The sequence below is a fragment of the Atractosteus spatula genome, chromosome 8, assembly GCF_055471065.1.
Source record: "Atractosteus spatula isolate fAtrSpa1 chromosome 8, fAtrSpa1.hap1, whole genome shotgun sequence".
Classification (NCBI taxonomy): Eukaryota; Metazoa; Chordata; class Actinopteri; order Semionotiformes; family Lepisosteidae; genus Atractosteus; species Atractosteus spatula.
The window spans coordinates 6,598,970-6,611,705 of NC_142713.1; the positions used below are offsets into that span (position 1 = coordinate 6,598,970).

Genomic DNA, 12,736 nt, shown 5'->3' on the forward strand with positions numbered 1-12,736 from the left:
TATGGCAATGGTACGGCATTCAATTCCAAGCTCTCCAGTGTGGTCAGTCGAGGCCACTTTCCTCATTGATGACCCCCCTTTCCTTCCATTGGTTATAGTCACTTATAATAGATGCTTACAGTAATACACAAACGGCTACGTGCCATCAAGTCAAGAAGTATAGTTGGGACGACACTAGCATATTCATTCATCTGTTTTCTAATCCGCCTTTGCAGTACACAGTCATGGGGGAAATTAAACCCTGGAGATAGGACACAGGTCCATCACAGGGCCTAGGTACACAGCCTAACGCCAAGGCCAGTTTTCCCAGATGCCAATAAACCAGCCTGCCTGTCTTTGGACAGTGGGAGGAAACTGGAGCACCTGGAGGAAACTCACGCGAGCACACAGGGAGAAAACATCTAAACTCCACGCTCCACAGGAATTGAGCCCAAGGCCCCCCCTAACGCAGCAAGGCAGCAGTGAGAACTGCTGCACACCCCTCCCTCCTCAGTGTTAGCCTGTGTAAATGTTTATTCAGCACAAAACAATGCTGTACAATGAAGGCCATTTGCTCAAATTTGAACGGTCTTTCCTGGTTTCCGAAAGGGGACCTCCAGCTGATTCTTTAAAGACAGTGGATCTTGAAGCTGACTTTATTTGCTCTGTGTTTCCCCCGCCAGGAGTGCAGCAAACCACGGGAGGCATTTGGCTTCGAACAGGCGGTGAGGGAGTACTCCCTGCAGAGCTTCGGCGAAATGGCAGATCATTTCAAGTCAGACTATTTTAACATGCCTGTGCACGTACGTACCGTTTGGTGCTTTTTTAAAGTAAGGGTATGTTTTCCTGTTCTTTCTGTAACTGTGTCAGGATAACCCTTTAGCCACATGTTCGTTCGCACTCCAAAATGCTCAGTGTTTTGCGGGGAGATCTTTGGGCCATTTCTTTTCACATCTTTGGTGGTTGCATGCGTCTCAGGTCTCGTTTTGTGTGCTTATGGTCTGCAGACTCCAGCTGTGTTGCGGTGACTCAAACGTTTGGGTTTTCTTTCCCCGCTGGGTAATTGACAAGACGGTGCTTTTTGCACAAGACAGGGCAAAGAGATCTTCTAGATGTTCTTTTTTCAAATCGCAAGTAATAATAATAAATACATGCAAATTAACAAAACAAATGAGATTATATGATACACGATGCCGAAAAAATTGGGACAGATCTGGCGAGCCTCTTATTGCTTGCTGCTCCTTAGGAGAACGGTCAGTTATACGAGTTAATAGCTATCATTTGGCGATTCTGTTCTCTCTTTCAAATATATTGCACTTTGGAACGTAAGGCTTTGGGAAGCATGTGTCCTGGACTGTGCACAAGTTCCAGATTGGGCTGTCTCGCATTGTGCAGGAGGTTGAGCATCCTCTTATTCTCCACAACCACCCTCTGACTCTTGCTCTCTCGCTGCCCCGTTGGGCACGTAGATGGTGCCCACCGAGCTGGTGGAGAAGGAGTTCTGGCGGCTGGTGAGCAGCATCGAGGAGGACGTCATCGTGGAGTACGGCGCCGACATCAGCTCCAAGGACGTGGGCAGCGGGTTCCCGGTGCGCGACGGGAAGAGGAAGCTGCTGCCGGACGAGGAGGTAATTCCGCCAGGCCGCGAGACGACACCGAGCGGTCCTGACAACATCGCTTCCCGTCACCTCTTTCACTTCTCTTATGCAGGGTGTCCCTGAGATCCTTTATTGGCGATTTGTGCTTACGATAAACTTTACTTTTCCGAAACTCGGACGTGATAAGGCTGAGCCAAATTCGAATTACACTTACAAATTACAGATTTGCATTGTAGTTTGACCGTGATTTGCGAAAAAGAAAGTACACCCTCTTAAGATTCTGTGGTTTTACATAAGACATCTGATCTTCACCTAGTCCTCGCCAAGTCGTAACAGTAGATAAATCTGACTTGGTGACAACACACACAGATTTTGTTTTGTCTTTAAACTCAGTGCACATCTGCACTGTGCGATTTTTGCATGGTCTACCACATTTTGTCTTTCTTTCACTACTTCATATTTATCGTTCTGGTTGTATTATTTATGATGTCGTAATGTTCTGTCTACGTTGTGTGGTGTTGTCCATTGTATAAGAATAATTATAATGTACAGGTGCATATGGCAATAAACTCCTCTACTACTGTTTACAAAATCAGCCAACGTTCAAGCCTTGTGTGGAAAAGTAAGCACTTGATTTAGTAACATGTGGAACCCCCTGTAACAACACTATCTTAAAGTAAGTGTTTCCTGGAAGAGAGCTTGATAAGTGAGACCACAGAATCATAAAGGGGTGTACTTTCTTTTTCACATCACTTTATTTGTCAGGTGCTGAACGTTGCATCACCTGCTGCTTAAATTGTCCCCCCTGGAGATGAATAATGCATTTTGAATTACTAAGTCAGATAAAATTGTTGCTTTTTTTCTCAACGTTTCACACAGATAGAGCAGACTCATGGAGCCAAAAGAACAAAACATGGGTTTGCAAACACAAAGCAAAGAACCGTGCATTAAATTAAACAACACAAACTAAATGAGGTCAAAAACCAAATTGTCACCTCTTGGCACACAGCATTGAGAAAATGTTTTATGGACCCCAGAGGTGAAAAGGCAGATTTAATCATTTTACCATGATAGCCTCCTTGAGTCAAAAACAGTCTTTATGTAAATATCCGATAGGATTCATAGTAACCAGTTCCATTTTTCTGGGAACAAAATGATGTGTGAATTCAACACACATGGAGTAATCAAGGCGCAGCGCATGTAAAAAAACGTACTTTACCTGGAGGGAAGGAAACCGCTTTTCTTAGGGAAGCTACAAGGAAAACAGGAAGGAAGGGGTCTTTCCATGGACGTTCTTCCCCGTGTTATGAGCACTGTTTGTGACGCTCTCTACCCTTGTCGTCAGGAGTATGCGAACTCGGGCTGGAACCTCAATAACATGCCCGTTCTGGAGCAGTCTGTGCTGACCCACATCAACGTGGATATCTCGGGTATGAAGGTGCCCTGGCTCTACGTAGGCATGTGCTTCTCCTCCTTCTGCTGGCACATTGAGGACCACTGGAGCTACTCCATCAACTTCTTGCACTGGTAGGTCTAGAGCATTTTTAATCAGCAGAACTCTTCTACTGAAATACTCCAGAAAATACCTCATTGAGGACAGTGTACTGAAAGCCGTTATTAGATGGTGTTGTTGTGGATTCTGATACCTAGTGAATGAATGTCTTACCTATAGATATGGTACTTAATTAAGAATGGTTGAACATTTAAGTATTCAAAAGGTTTCAACCACTATAAGAAAATGTCAGCTTTCTTTAAAAAAAAAACTTAACACAGTCTTAATTAAGGAGAACCTTGATCCTAAATCATTTTTTTCCTTCCGTAGATCCGTGGTATCTTTTGACGTTATTTCTGTTTGTACAGTGTTTTTTTTAACACTAAGGGCCCGAAATTTAGTTGTATATATCTTGAACTCAAAAGAACTCAAAGTCTTTGGGATGGGCCGGCTGAACTTTTTATAATTTTAGACTTCAGTGTTAACTTTAGACATCAGCGTCTGTACTGCAGAGCGGGTTAGTCTTTTAAATGTCCGTAAAGCCAAGTATCCTGGGATAGCAGCGACGTTCCTTATCCCCCACTGATTAAATACTGGTTACCTCAGAAATGGAAATATTTTTCTAGAAATGGAACCGTGGAATAATCTTCTGGGTTGGGCCTGGGTATCTATTTATCATTTTAGGGTTGCTGTGCAAGACAAAGTGAGATTTCAAGTATATAATTTAGTAATCTGAAGAAGCAGAAGCACATTGAATCACAGATAAGTGGCTGAACCGTGTTTGACCCCATTTTTTCTATGCTCTGCCCAGCTTTGCTGGACAGTGCACACTTTTGTTCTTTGCAAATGTGGCGAGTCATGCAGGCAACTAAGACTGCGTTGTCCATCCTGAGCTGTTTATTTTTGGGGGGGTTCGGCGAACATGAAAAGCACCCACCCTCCTTTTTTTCCTCCCCCCACCCCGTCTCTGCTCTTCTCTCAGGGGAGAGCCCAAGACGTGGTACGGCGTGCCGGCCCACGCAGCCGAGCAGCTGGAGGCGGTCATGAAGAAGCTGGCTCCCGAGCTCTTCGACTCCCAACCCGACCTGCTCCACCAGCTGGTCACCATCATGAACCCCAACGTCCTGATGGAGCACGGGGTGCCCGTAAGTCACTGCGAATGCCGCGGGGGGGTTGAGAGAGCAGTGGGTGGGCGGGGCAGGGTACCAGGGTGCTGTTCTGGATTCCTTGTGCTCAACCATCTGACTCTTGTCCACAGCCAAAGTGGTCAGTTGCTATTAATCGGTTCTACACCTTTAATACAACTATAACAATTTTCTCCTATTTACAGGGTAGCTCTCCCTGCAATGAAATGTTTTCATGGGAGTTACGCACCACAGGCTTCGATTTGTTTTCACTTGATGTTGTATGTTAACGTTTAGCTTCTGGGTAGCCACCAGCAGATAAACAGTGCATATATAGAGGCCTCCAATCCGGCTTCCCACTTCTCTGTTAGGAATTCACCCAGGGAAGACATCCGGTAGTGGCATGCATCATCATGGCTAACCTCTGGCTTACATGTTATGCGTGTACATCTTTCTTCAGAATCCTTTAGCTTAGGTTTGGACAGGTGAGAGTGAGATTAAGCAAACCGTGTGCATGTGTCATATGTTTCTGTTTCACCAGTTTCAAGGCTGCCTCTATTTTCAGTGTAGTTTGCCAGATTATTCTTTTCCAAGCATTTCACCTGTCGCTGTCCTGTCGGGGGCAGGTGTTCAGGACGAACCAGTGTGCAGGAGAGTTTGTGGTGACCTTCCCGAGGGCCTATCACAGCGGATTTAACCAGGGCTATAACTTTGCTGAAGCCGTCAACTTCTGTACTGCAGACTGGGTACGTCTTTCAGATTTCCATGCCGCCAAGCATCATGGGATAGCAGTTACATCCCTTGTCTTCTCGCACTTCTAAAATACTGCTTGCATCAGAGACGTGAAATATCTGAATAAATTAGTCTAAATCTTTTGTTTCCGTAAACAGTACTATGTAATATTTTCAATAAAATTGACTATGGACCTGAGTATTGGATAACTGAATATTGAATATTAAATAATGGCATATAAGACATAACTGGCTTTCATTGTTAGAAAAGGGTTAGAAAAGTGCTCTTCTCATTAAAGAGATTGCCTTTGCAAAGAGAATTATTTTGAGAATCCGATCTGCACGGCTTCATAACTTGGTAAATTTTCACACTAGCTTCCTGCCACAAAGTAGACCATAAAGCACAATTTGAGATGGCTGATAACGACAGCTGAAATTATTTGATTTTGTGCGACATTTACACCTGCAGACATGTCCTGTTTTGTATCAGTTATATTATCCCAGGTACAAAAGTCTGGATGCTTATATTATTTCACTCTCTCAAGCAGTATGATTGCATTATCTGCCTAACCAGCTGTTATCTGTAACTTCCAACTGTTTGTTTCAGTAAATTAATATGCTGATATTATGCTTAATGCGATCATTGGAATTTTACATTCAGGCACTGATCTCTTCTTCCATTCAGTCGCAGTGATAATGAGATGCTGAGGCTTTTTGGCTTTCGTTTAGCCCTTTTTTAACTGGATTGCTAAAAAAATAACGATCTTTGAAATGGGATCTCTGGGTTCCATTAATAAGGAGGAAGTTGGGATGTTTCTGGCGCTAACCCGTCGCCGTCTCTCCCCTCAGCTGCCAATGGGGAGACAATGTGTGGCTCACTACCGCCGCCTCCAGCGGTACTGCGTCTTTTCCCACGAGGAGTTGCTCTGCAAGATGGCGGCCGACCCGGAGAGTCTGGATGTGGAGCTGGCGGCCGCTGTGTTCAGGGAGATGGGGGAGACGATTGAAGAGGAGACCCGACTCAGGCAGGCCGTCCAGCAGATGGTGTGTGCCGCCCAATCCCTTTTCCCCGCGGTGCAAGAAAACACAGCGACCGGCGGTTCTGCTTTGCTTTCAAACGAATTTAATGTTTGCCAATGAACCAAATATCTCGTCTTGGCTGATTAAGATAATCAGCTGTCGGCAAATGTAGCCCATATCTTAAGCCACTTCTTTCCTATTGAAAAAGAAAAGAGCTTAATCCGATGAGGTAAGGTTAAGACGACAACGCAGAAAAAGTTTTGAATTAAAAAAAGTACATTTAAAATACTGCTACTATCTTCTAAATCTGCATATTTTTAATATTTAACTGTATAGGTCTTGTTTTTGTTTTTGTAAAGGTCTTTTCAGCATGGAATAAACCGTGACTTGTTCTTTGTGCAGTGAATTCACTCATAAACCGCTTCCGATGTCTAATTGTTGGCATTGTCTTTTTTGGGGGGGCTGGCAGGGCGTCCTGGCCTCAGAACAGGAGGTGTTTGAGCTCGTCCCGGACGACGAGCGCCAGTGTGCAAAATGCAAGACCACCTGCTTCCTGTCGGCTCTCACCTGTTCTTGCAACCCGGAGCGCCTGGTGTGTCTGCACCACGCCGCCGACCTCTGCCACTGCCCGCTGAGCAACAAGTGCCTCAGGTGAGGCTGGCTCGAACTGCGCTGTCTTCCTGTAGCAGAATAGCAAACTATTCAAACGCGGGGCCAGTGCAATTGAAGAAGAAGAATTACCTTTAAGGTTGTTTGTTAAGCATGGCTAAAAATGGGGGAAATGGCAAGGCACAGTCTTGAATGACTTTGAATAACAGTTCATGCCAAGGGGTGTTGGCAGAGAGAGGGAATTTCAAAGGCATCTCTGGGGATTGTGGGGTAATACAGTCACCTGAAATAGTTTTACTTACAGTTAATAATCAAATATTGAATGTCTGAAATGAAACATTTACTAGGGAAAACAGGAATTGAAGCATGTTAACAGAAAACGTAGAATTAGGTCAAAAAAGGAAATCAAATGCTAATGATATTACGGGCTGTCAGACACAGTGACCTTAAATTGTTTCCCATGCAGAATATTGATCTTGAGGGCCAGTGCTCTAGAAGTGAAGTTGATCCACTGTTCCTCCATTGATCAAACGTATCCACCTTTCCACAAGTGTGGTCTCAACCATGCCCGCCGTGTCTCTGTCCTGTAGGTACAGGTACGCCCTAGAGGAGTTTCCCTCCATGCTGTACGGAGTGAAGTCTCGGGCGCAGTCTTACGACACCTGGGCTAAGAGGGTGACTGAGGCGCTGGATGCGGATCATAAAAACAAGAAAGGTGAGAGGTGCTGCTGCTGCTGCTGCAATCAGCTGCTGCTGATCTCGGCGTTTTCGGTATACAAAACCATCAGGCCGTCTGGGAATGCAGGAAAAAGGGCAACTTTACCTTCTAGAAGAGGTTAGAGTGGGTATCATTTTAAAATGGAGAAGTTTCAGCAGTCACCTGGGCCTACATCATCATCTCTGTTCTTTTTGCTGCCCCCTCCGCCCTCCGAAGACCTGATTGAGCTGAAGGTGCTGTTGGAGGACGCCGAGGACAGGAAGTACCCAGAGAACAACCTGTTCCGCCGGCTTCGGGAAATGGTGAAGGAGGCAGAGACCTGCTCCTCGGTCGCCCAGCTGCTGCTCAGCCACAAGCAGAGGCACAGGTCAGGAAGACGGGATTTTCTGAGAACGAGCGTCTGTCGGTCAGGCTAGCACTGCTCCTCAAGCCAAACCCACAGCTAGATGGTTACTGAAGGAAAATCTCTTCGGTGATGGCTGTAGCCTCACATACAGAGGGGGGTCTTTGACACTGGAACATATGCAGCACTGTTCAAATTAAGGCACGTGCACCGAATCCTATTCCAATGTTAAAGCACAGTGGACAGCTGATGCTGAGCTTCAAAAATGCCTGTGTTTTTGGGGGCGGTGGGATGGGGGATGGAAGGGTAGGGATGGTATTCCGATAAAACAAGCACAAGACAATTACATCAAGGGATGTTCTTTTCCTTAGCACATCGGCTCGTTTTTAACAGAACTGATACGTAAGCAAAGTTTACCAAGTGTCACTAGAGCTCAGCCACCCCGCCTGTAAGCAGTTAGGATTATAACGCAGAAGGGATTTCTGAGCTTATGGAATTGAAAATGCTATCCTGTGAGCTCTGGAGTCATATGGAGAAAATATGGTTTTTATCAAGTACATTCTTGGCCTTTGCAGTGTGGGGAAAAAAATTGGATTTCAATAAACCAGCATACGATAAGCCATTTTTAAACGGCAGGTTAAGGTAGACTGTATTTCCTTTGAGCCTGTGAAATGTATCTGCACTTTTGGTGTTTTCCCCTTGACATTTTGTCCAGAAGAAAAAAAAAATTCAAATAAAAAGCTGTGTTTTCTCAGTAGAGCAAGCTTTGCGTCTTGCGTGACCCTCGTGAGTGAGCGTGCGTGTCGCTTTGCCGTGTCGTTGACGCAGGCAGCGGCCGGAGAGCAGCCGGGGGAGGAGCAAACTGACCGTGGAGGAGCTGAAGGCCTTCGTCACCCAGCTCTACTGCCTGCCCTGTGTGATCAGCCAGGCCCGCCTGGTCAGGGTGAGTCTCGCTGCCCAGCTTTTCAACATGCCACCCCAGAGCAGGAACAGTAACTCTCCTCGCCCTTTTGGCACATTCTGACTTGGTCACTCTAAGCCTTTGTCGGAAAAAAATCTGTACACAATCTTTGAAGTAGGGTGCTGTTATTTATAAATTGTATGTATTTGGTGTATCCTTGTGTGTTAAAAAACCTAATATTAGTTTACTCAGGATTTGATGTTGTCCTGCGTCCTGTTCAGGAGCTGCTGGAGAACGTGGAGGACTTCCACGAGCGAGCGCAGGAGGCCTTGGCGGACGAGACGCCCGACTCCTCCAAGCTGCAGGCCCTGCTGGAGCTGGGCGGGGGGCTGGACGTGGAGCTGCCCGAGCTGCCCCGGCTGAAGCAGGAGCTGCAGCAGGCCCGCTGGCTGGACGAGGTGCGCCTGACGCTGAGCGAGCCCCACCGCGTCACCCTGGAGCTGATGAAGAGGCTCATCGACTCGGGTGTGGGCCTGGCGCCCCACCACGCCGTGGAGAAAGCCATGGCCGAGCTGCAGGAGATCCTGACCGTGTCGGAGCGCTGGGAGGACAAGGCCCGCACCTGTCTGCAGGCCAGGTAACGCCCGCGTTCTGCTCGCGTTCAGCTCCTGGCTGGGCCCATGGGGACGGGCTATCTGTTCTCCAGTAGAGCGCACTCACTTCGGTAATGAAAAGCTGGAAAGCTGTGGGGAGGTAACCTGTGGGTTGCTGTGCTTGTTGGTAAACCTGCCTGCATGTAGCAGTAGCAGCAGTAGTAGGGCACTCCAATCAAAGTTCTTTACAGTTAATGGGGAATCCCACGATCACCACCAATGTGCACCCCCCACCTGGATGATGTGATGGCAGCCATAGTGCGCCAGTACACTCACCACACATCAGCTTTCAGTGGGGAGGAGAACAGAGTGATGTAGCCAGTTATACATGGGGTTTATTAGGAGGCCATGATTGCTAAAGGCTAATGGGAAATTTGGCCAGGACGCAGGGATAACACTCCTAATCCTTGCAAGAAACGCCCTGGGATTTTTTTTAATGACCACAGAGAATCAGGACCTTGGTTTTTCGTCTCATCCGAAGGATGGCGCCTTTTTTTACAGTATAGTGTCCCCATCACTATGCTGGGGCATTAGTATCCAGACAGACCGCAGGGTGAGCTCCCCCTACTGGCCCCACTAACACCTCCTCCGGAAACAACCATAGTTTTTCCCAGGAGGTCTCCGATCCAGGTCCTGATCAGGCTCACATCTGCTTGACATCAGTGGGTTGTCATTTGTGAATTGTAGGGTGAAATGGCTGCTGGCAAGTAGTAGTACTCTTCTAGCCAGAAAATGCCTGTCTTCTGCTACAGTTCGGAACCAGCTGCACCCATGTGCTTCTCGTAGAATGGCAATGGCCTACCTGAGGCTGTGTTCCCTTCTGGCGTTTACCTTGACGACCATATCTGCTACCTGTGTTCTCCAGTCTGGAGAACTGTTCTTCAGTATTTCATTACTGAAGTGAGTGTCTCAGCTCGAACTGCTGTTACACGTGAATCGTGAGGCTTGTCACAAGTCATGCAGTTGCTGATTGGATTTTTTGAGTATATTGCGTGCTGTTAAAAAGTGTTTGCCCTCTTTCCAATTTTCTGAATTTTTCTGACACTTTCGCCACTGAATGTTATTAGAGTTTCCTGAGAGGTATAAAGGGAGTCTGAGTGAACATAAAGCATGCATGTGTGGTGCTTGTTTTCATTTATTTCGTCCAACCTCCAATGCTCTCTGCATTGAAATCTGCCTCTTAACCTTAACGCTTTTCCTGACACTTTCTGCAGTTCTCCAGTCTGCCTCCAGGTGGTGCTCTCACTGCAAACACTGGTGGTTTGATTAAATGTGGTTTGGAGTCTAGATCCACCACTAACAGCTTAATATAGTCATGCCATGGGTGACCTCTGTGTAAGCTAATTGTGCCTGTACTGTAATCCTGCTTTATACTCCCATATAAGGGACTTGGTCAAAAGTAGCAATAAAAAAGGTGGCATCATAAAGTGGGTAATTAAAGAGTTCAGTTAGTAAAAAGAAGAAAAGTGAGTTGTTAAAATTCCACAAAATATATACATTTTATTCCATGTTTCTTTGATGTTTTTCTTGAATTCCTCAATATTGTTCCTCTCCTAAATCAGTTCTTACCATGTGAGTATTCTAGCACTGTCCTTTTCCTTGGTAATTTTCAAATTCCTACGAATTGAGTTTAATGGTATAAAGAGGAAAACTGCCAAGATTGTGTGAATATGCATACTGATATGGCTGAATTCAAAGGACACATTGTTACTGAATAATTATTTGATTTTACAAAGCCCAGTTGGTGTTCGTTATATCTGAAATACAGGACATCGCCAAGCAGAGTGAATCACTATGAACCGTTTAGACAGAAATGCATGGCTTTTAGTTCCTTTGTTTTTTTTTCTATAGACCGCGCCACAGTCTGTCCACGCTGGAGAGCATAGTGATGGAAGCAAAAAACATTCCAGCCTACCTCCCCAATGTCCTGGCTCTGAGAGAGGCCCTGCAGAAAGCCAAGGAGTGGAGTGCCAAGGTGGAAGCCATCCAGGTGAGAGCAGCAGCTGTCTGCCCTCCACGCTGTACCGAAAAACGCTGCTCCCCAATATCGTTGTTGCTTTTCCGTTATTGCGCTTATTCTCAGGAAATTGGTGGTTCAGTGCGGTTGCCCCGAGTCCAGATGTGATGGCTTGGGAACTGTTTGGTGTACTGGAATTTTTAAGTGATTTATGGAGAGAATCATTTTGCTTTGACCTCTTTCCGTTTGCTTTTTTGGCATATATGCGTGTTTCCCCGCGAGACTGGCTTTCCTGGGGCTCGTGTGACTTGTGCAGCATGTTCTAGGAATAGTAACTTCGTGTAAGTCAGCAGACCTAGCCAGCAGCTGATCGCCCTGCAGCTCCCAACTGGGAGCCCACTAAAACTCATAAGAAGACTGAACCTTTTCAGCCTTGAACACGGTAGACTTCAAGGGGATCTGATACAAGTATTCAGAATCCTAAAATGCATTGTTCAACCCTGCGAACTTCTTCAGAACGTCTTGCAAACGTCTTCAGCATGAATAGTGAAACACAGACCAGCAACCTTAGTTTTTCCCAGGAGGTCTCCCATCCCAGGTACTGGCCAGGCTCACACCTGCTGAGCTTCAGTGGGGCTGCCAGTTGTGAGTTGCAGGGTGATACAAAGCCCTTTACGCAAACAGCTGAGATAGTATGGGACAAACTAATCTGGCAATGTTGATTCCAATGCTTTTTTCAAGAAATGGCTGAAAGAGAACATAAAAATACAAAAGATCTTTGGATCAATTAGCTACTATCAAAAAGGCACGTCAGGCCAAATGACCTCTTATGTTCATGCTGTGCCGTACTGCGATATTCAAGCACGGTTCCGTTCTCACGTCCTGCTGCCGATTTGCAGAACGGGAGCAACTACGCCTACCTGGAGCAGCTGGAGAGCCTGCTGGCACGAGGCCGGTCCATCCCCGTGCGCCTGGACGCCCTGCCGCAGGTGGAGTCTCAGGTGGCCGCCGCCCGCGCCTGGAGAGAGAGGACCGCGCGGACCTTCCTCAAGAAGAACTCCACCTACAACCTCCTGCAGGTAGGCCGGAGTACAGGCGCGGAAAACGGAGCGTGGCGTTCGTGCGAAATGACTAACATATCACCACATCGTAGAGTAAGTAGTTCAGGTGGGGAGCTGCGTCAGCATGCGTAGGCTACAAAGGAACAAGTAATAGGTTGATTCCATGCTGAAAAGAGAAGAAACAAAACACAATGTTTCGGCTGTGAAGCCTTCTTCTCTTTTCAACATGGAATCAACCTATTACTTGTTCCTTAGTAGTAGAGTAGTTTTATTGCAATATGTACACATACATTGGAATTCTTAATCACGCTGATCTCTCAGGACATACAGTACAACAGACAACACCACACAATGGTGGTTGACACGGGAACAATAATATATTGTGGAAAAATAAATAAATATGTAGTAGTGAGACTGAGGGGGGAAAAAAATGGTAGACTATGTAAAAACTGCCCTGCAGTTAGCTGTTGTTGGGGATGCGTACTGCAGGAGGGTAGAAGCTGGTCTTGAGTCTAGTGGTCCGAGCTTTAATAGTTTGGTACCACTTGCC

The 12,736-nt window shown here is 46.3% G+C and overlaps 1 protein-coding gene across 5 annotated transcripts in view; it reads left to right on the plus strand.

Annotated features, from left to right (window-relative positions):
* Nucleotides 1–12,736, plus strand: part of kdm5a (lysine demethylase 5A) — a 48,566-nt gene that overhangs the window by 15,195 nt on the left and 20,635 nt on the right. For all 5 annotated transcript variants that reach the window (XM_088923804.1, XM_088923806.1, XM_088923805.1 and 2 more), the window contains exons 9-21: nt 663–782; nt 1,449–1,607; nt 2,923–3,104; nt 4,052–4,214; nt 4,820–4,939; nt 5,774–5,968; nt 6,414–6,595; nt 7,144–7,268; nt 7,488–7,638; nt 8,443–8,557; nt 8,797–9,152; nt 11,020–11,158; nt 12,025–12,204. In XM_088923804.1, coding sequence (XP_088779930.1) covers nt 663–782; nt 1,449–1,607; nt 2,923–3,104; nt 4,052–4,214; nt 4,820–4,939; nt 5,774–5,968; nt 6,414–6,595; nt 7,144–7,268; nt 7,488–7,638; nt 8,443–8,557; nt 8,797–9,152; nt 11,020–11,158; nt 12,025–12,204 — 2,187 coding nt within the window. The remainder of the gene's footprint in view (nt 1–662; nt 783–1,448; nt 1,608–2,922; nt 3,105–4,051; nt 4,215–4,819; nt 4,940–5,773; nt 5,969–6,413; nt 6,596–7,143; nt 7,269–7,487; nt 7,639–8,442; nt 8,558–8,796; nt 9,153–11,019; nt 11,159–12,024; nt 12,205–12,736) is intronic.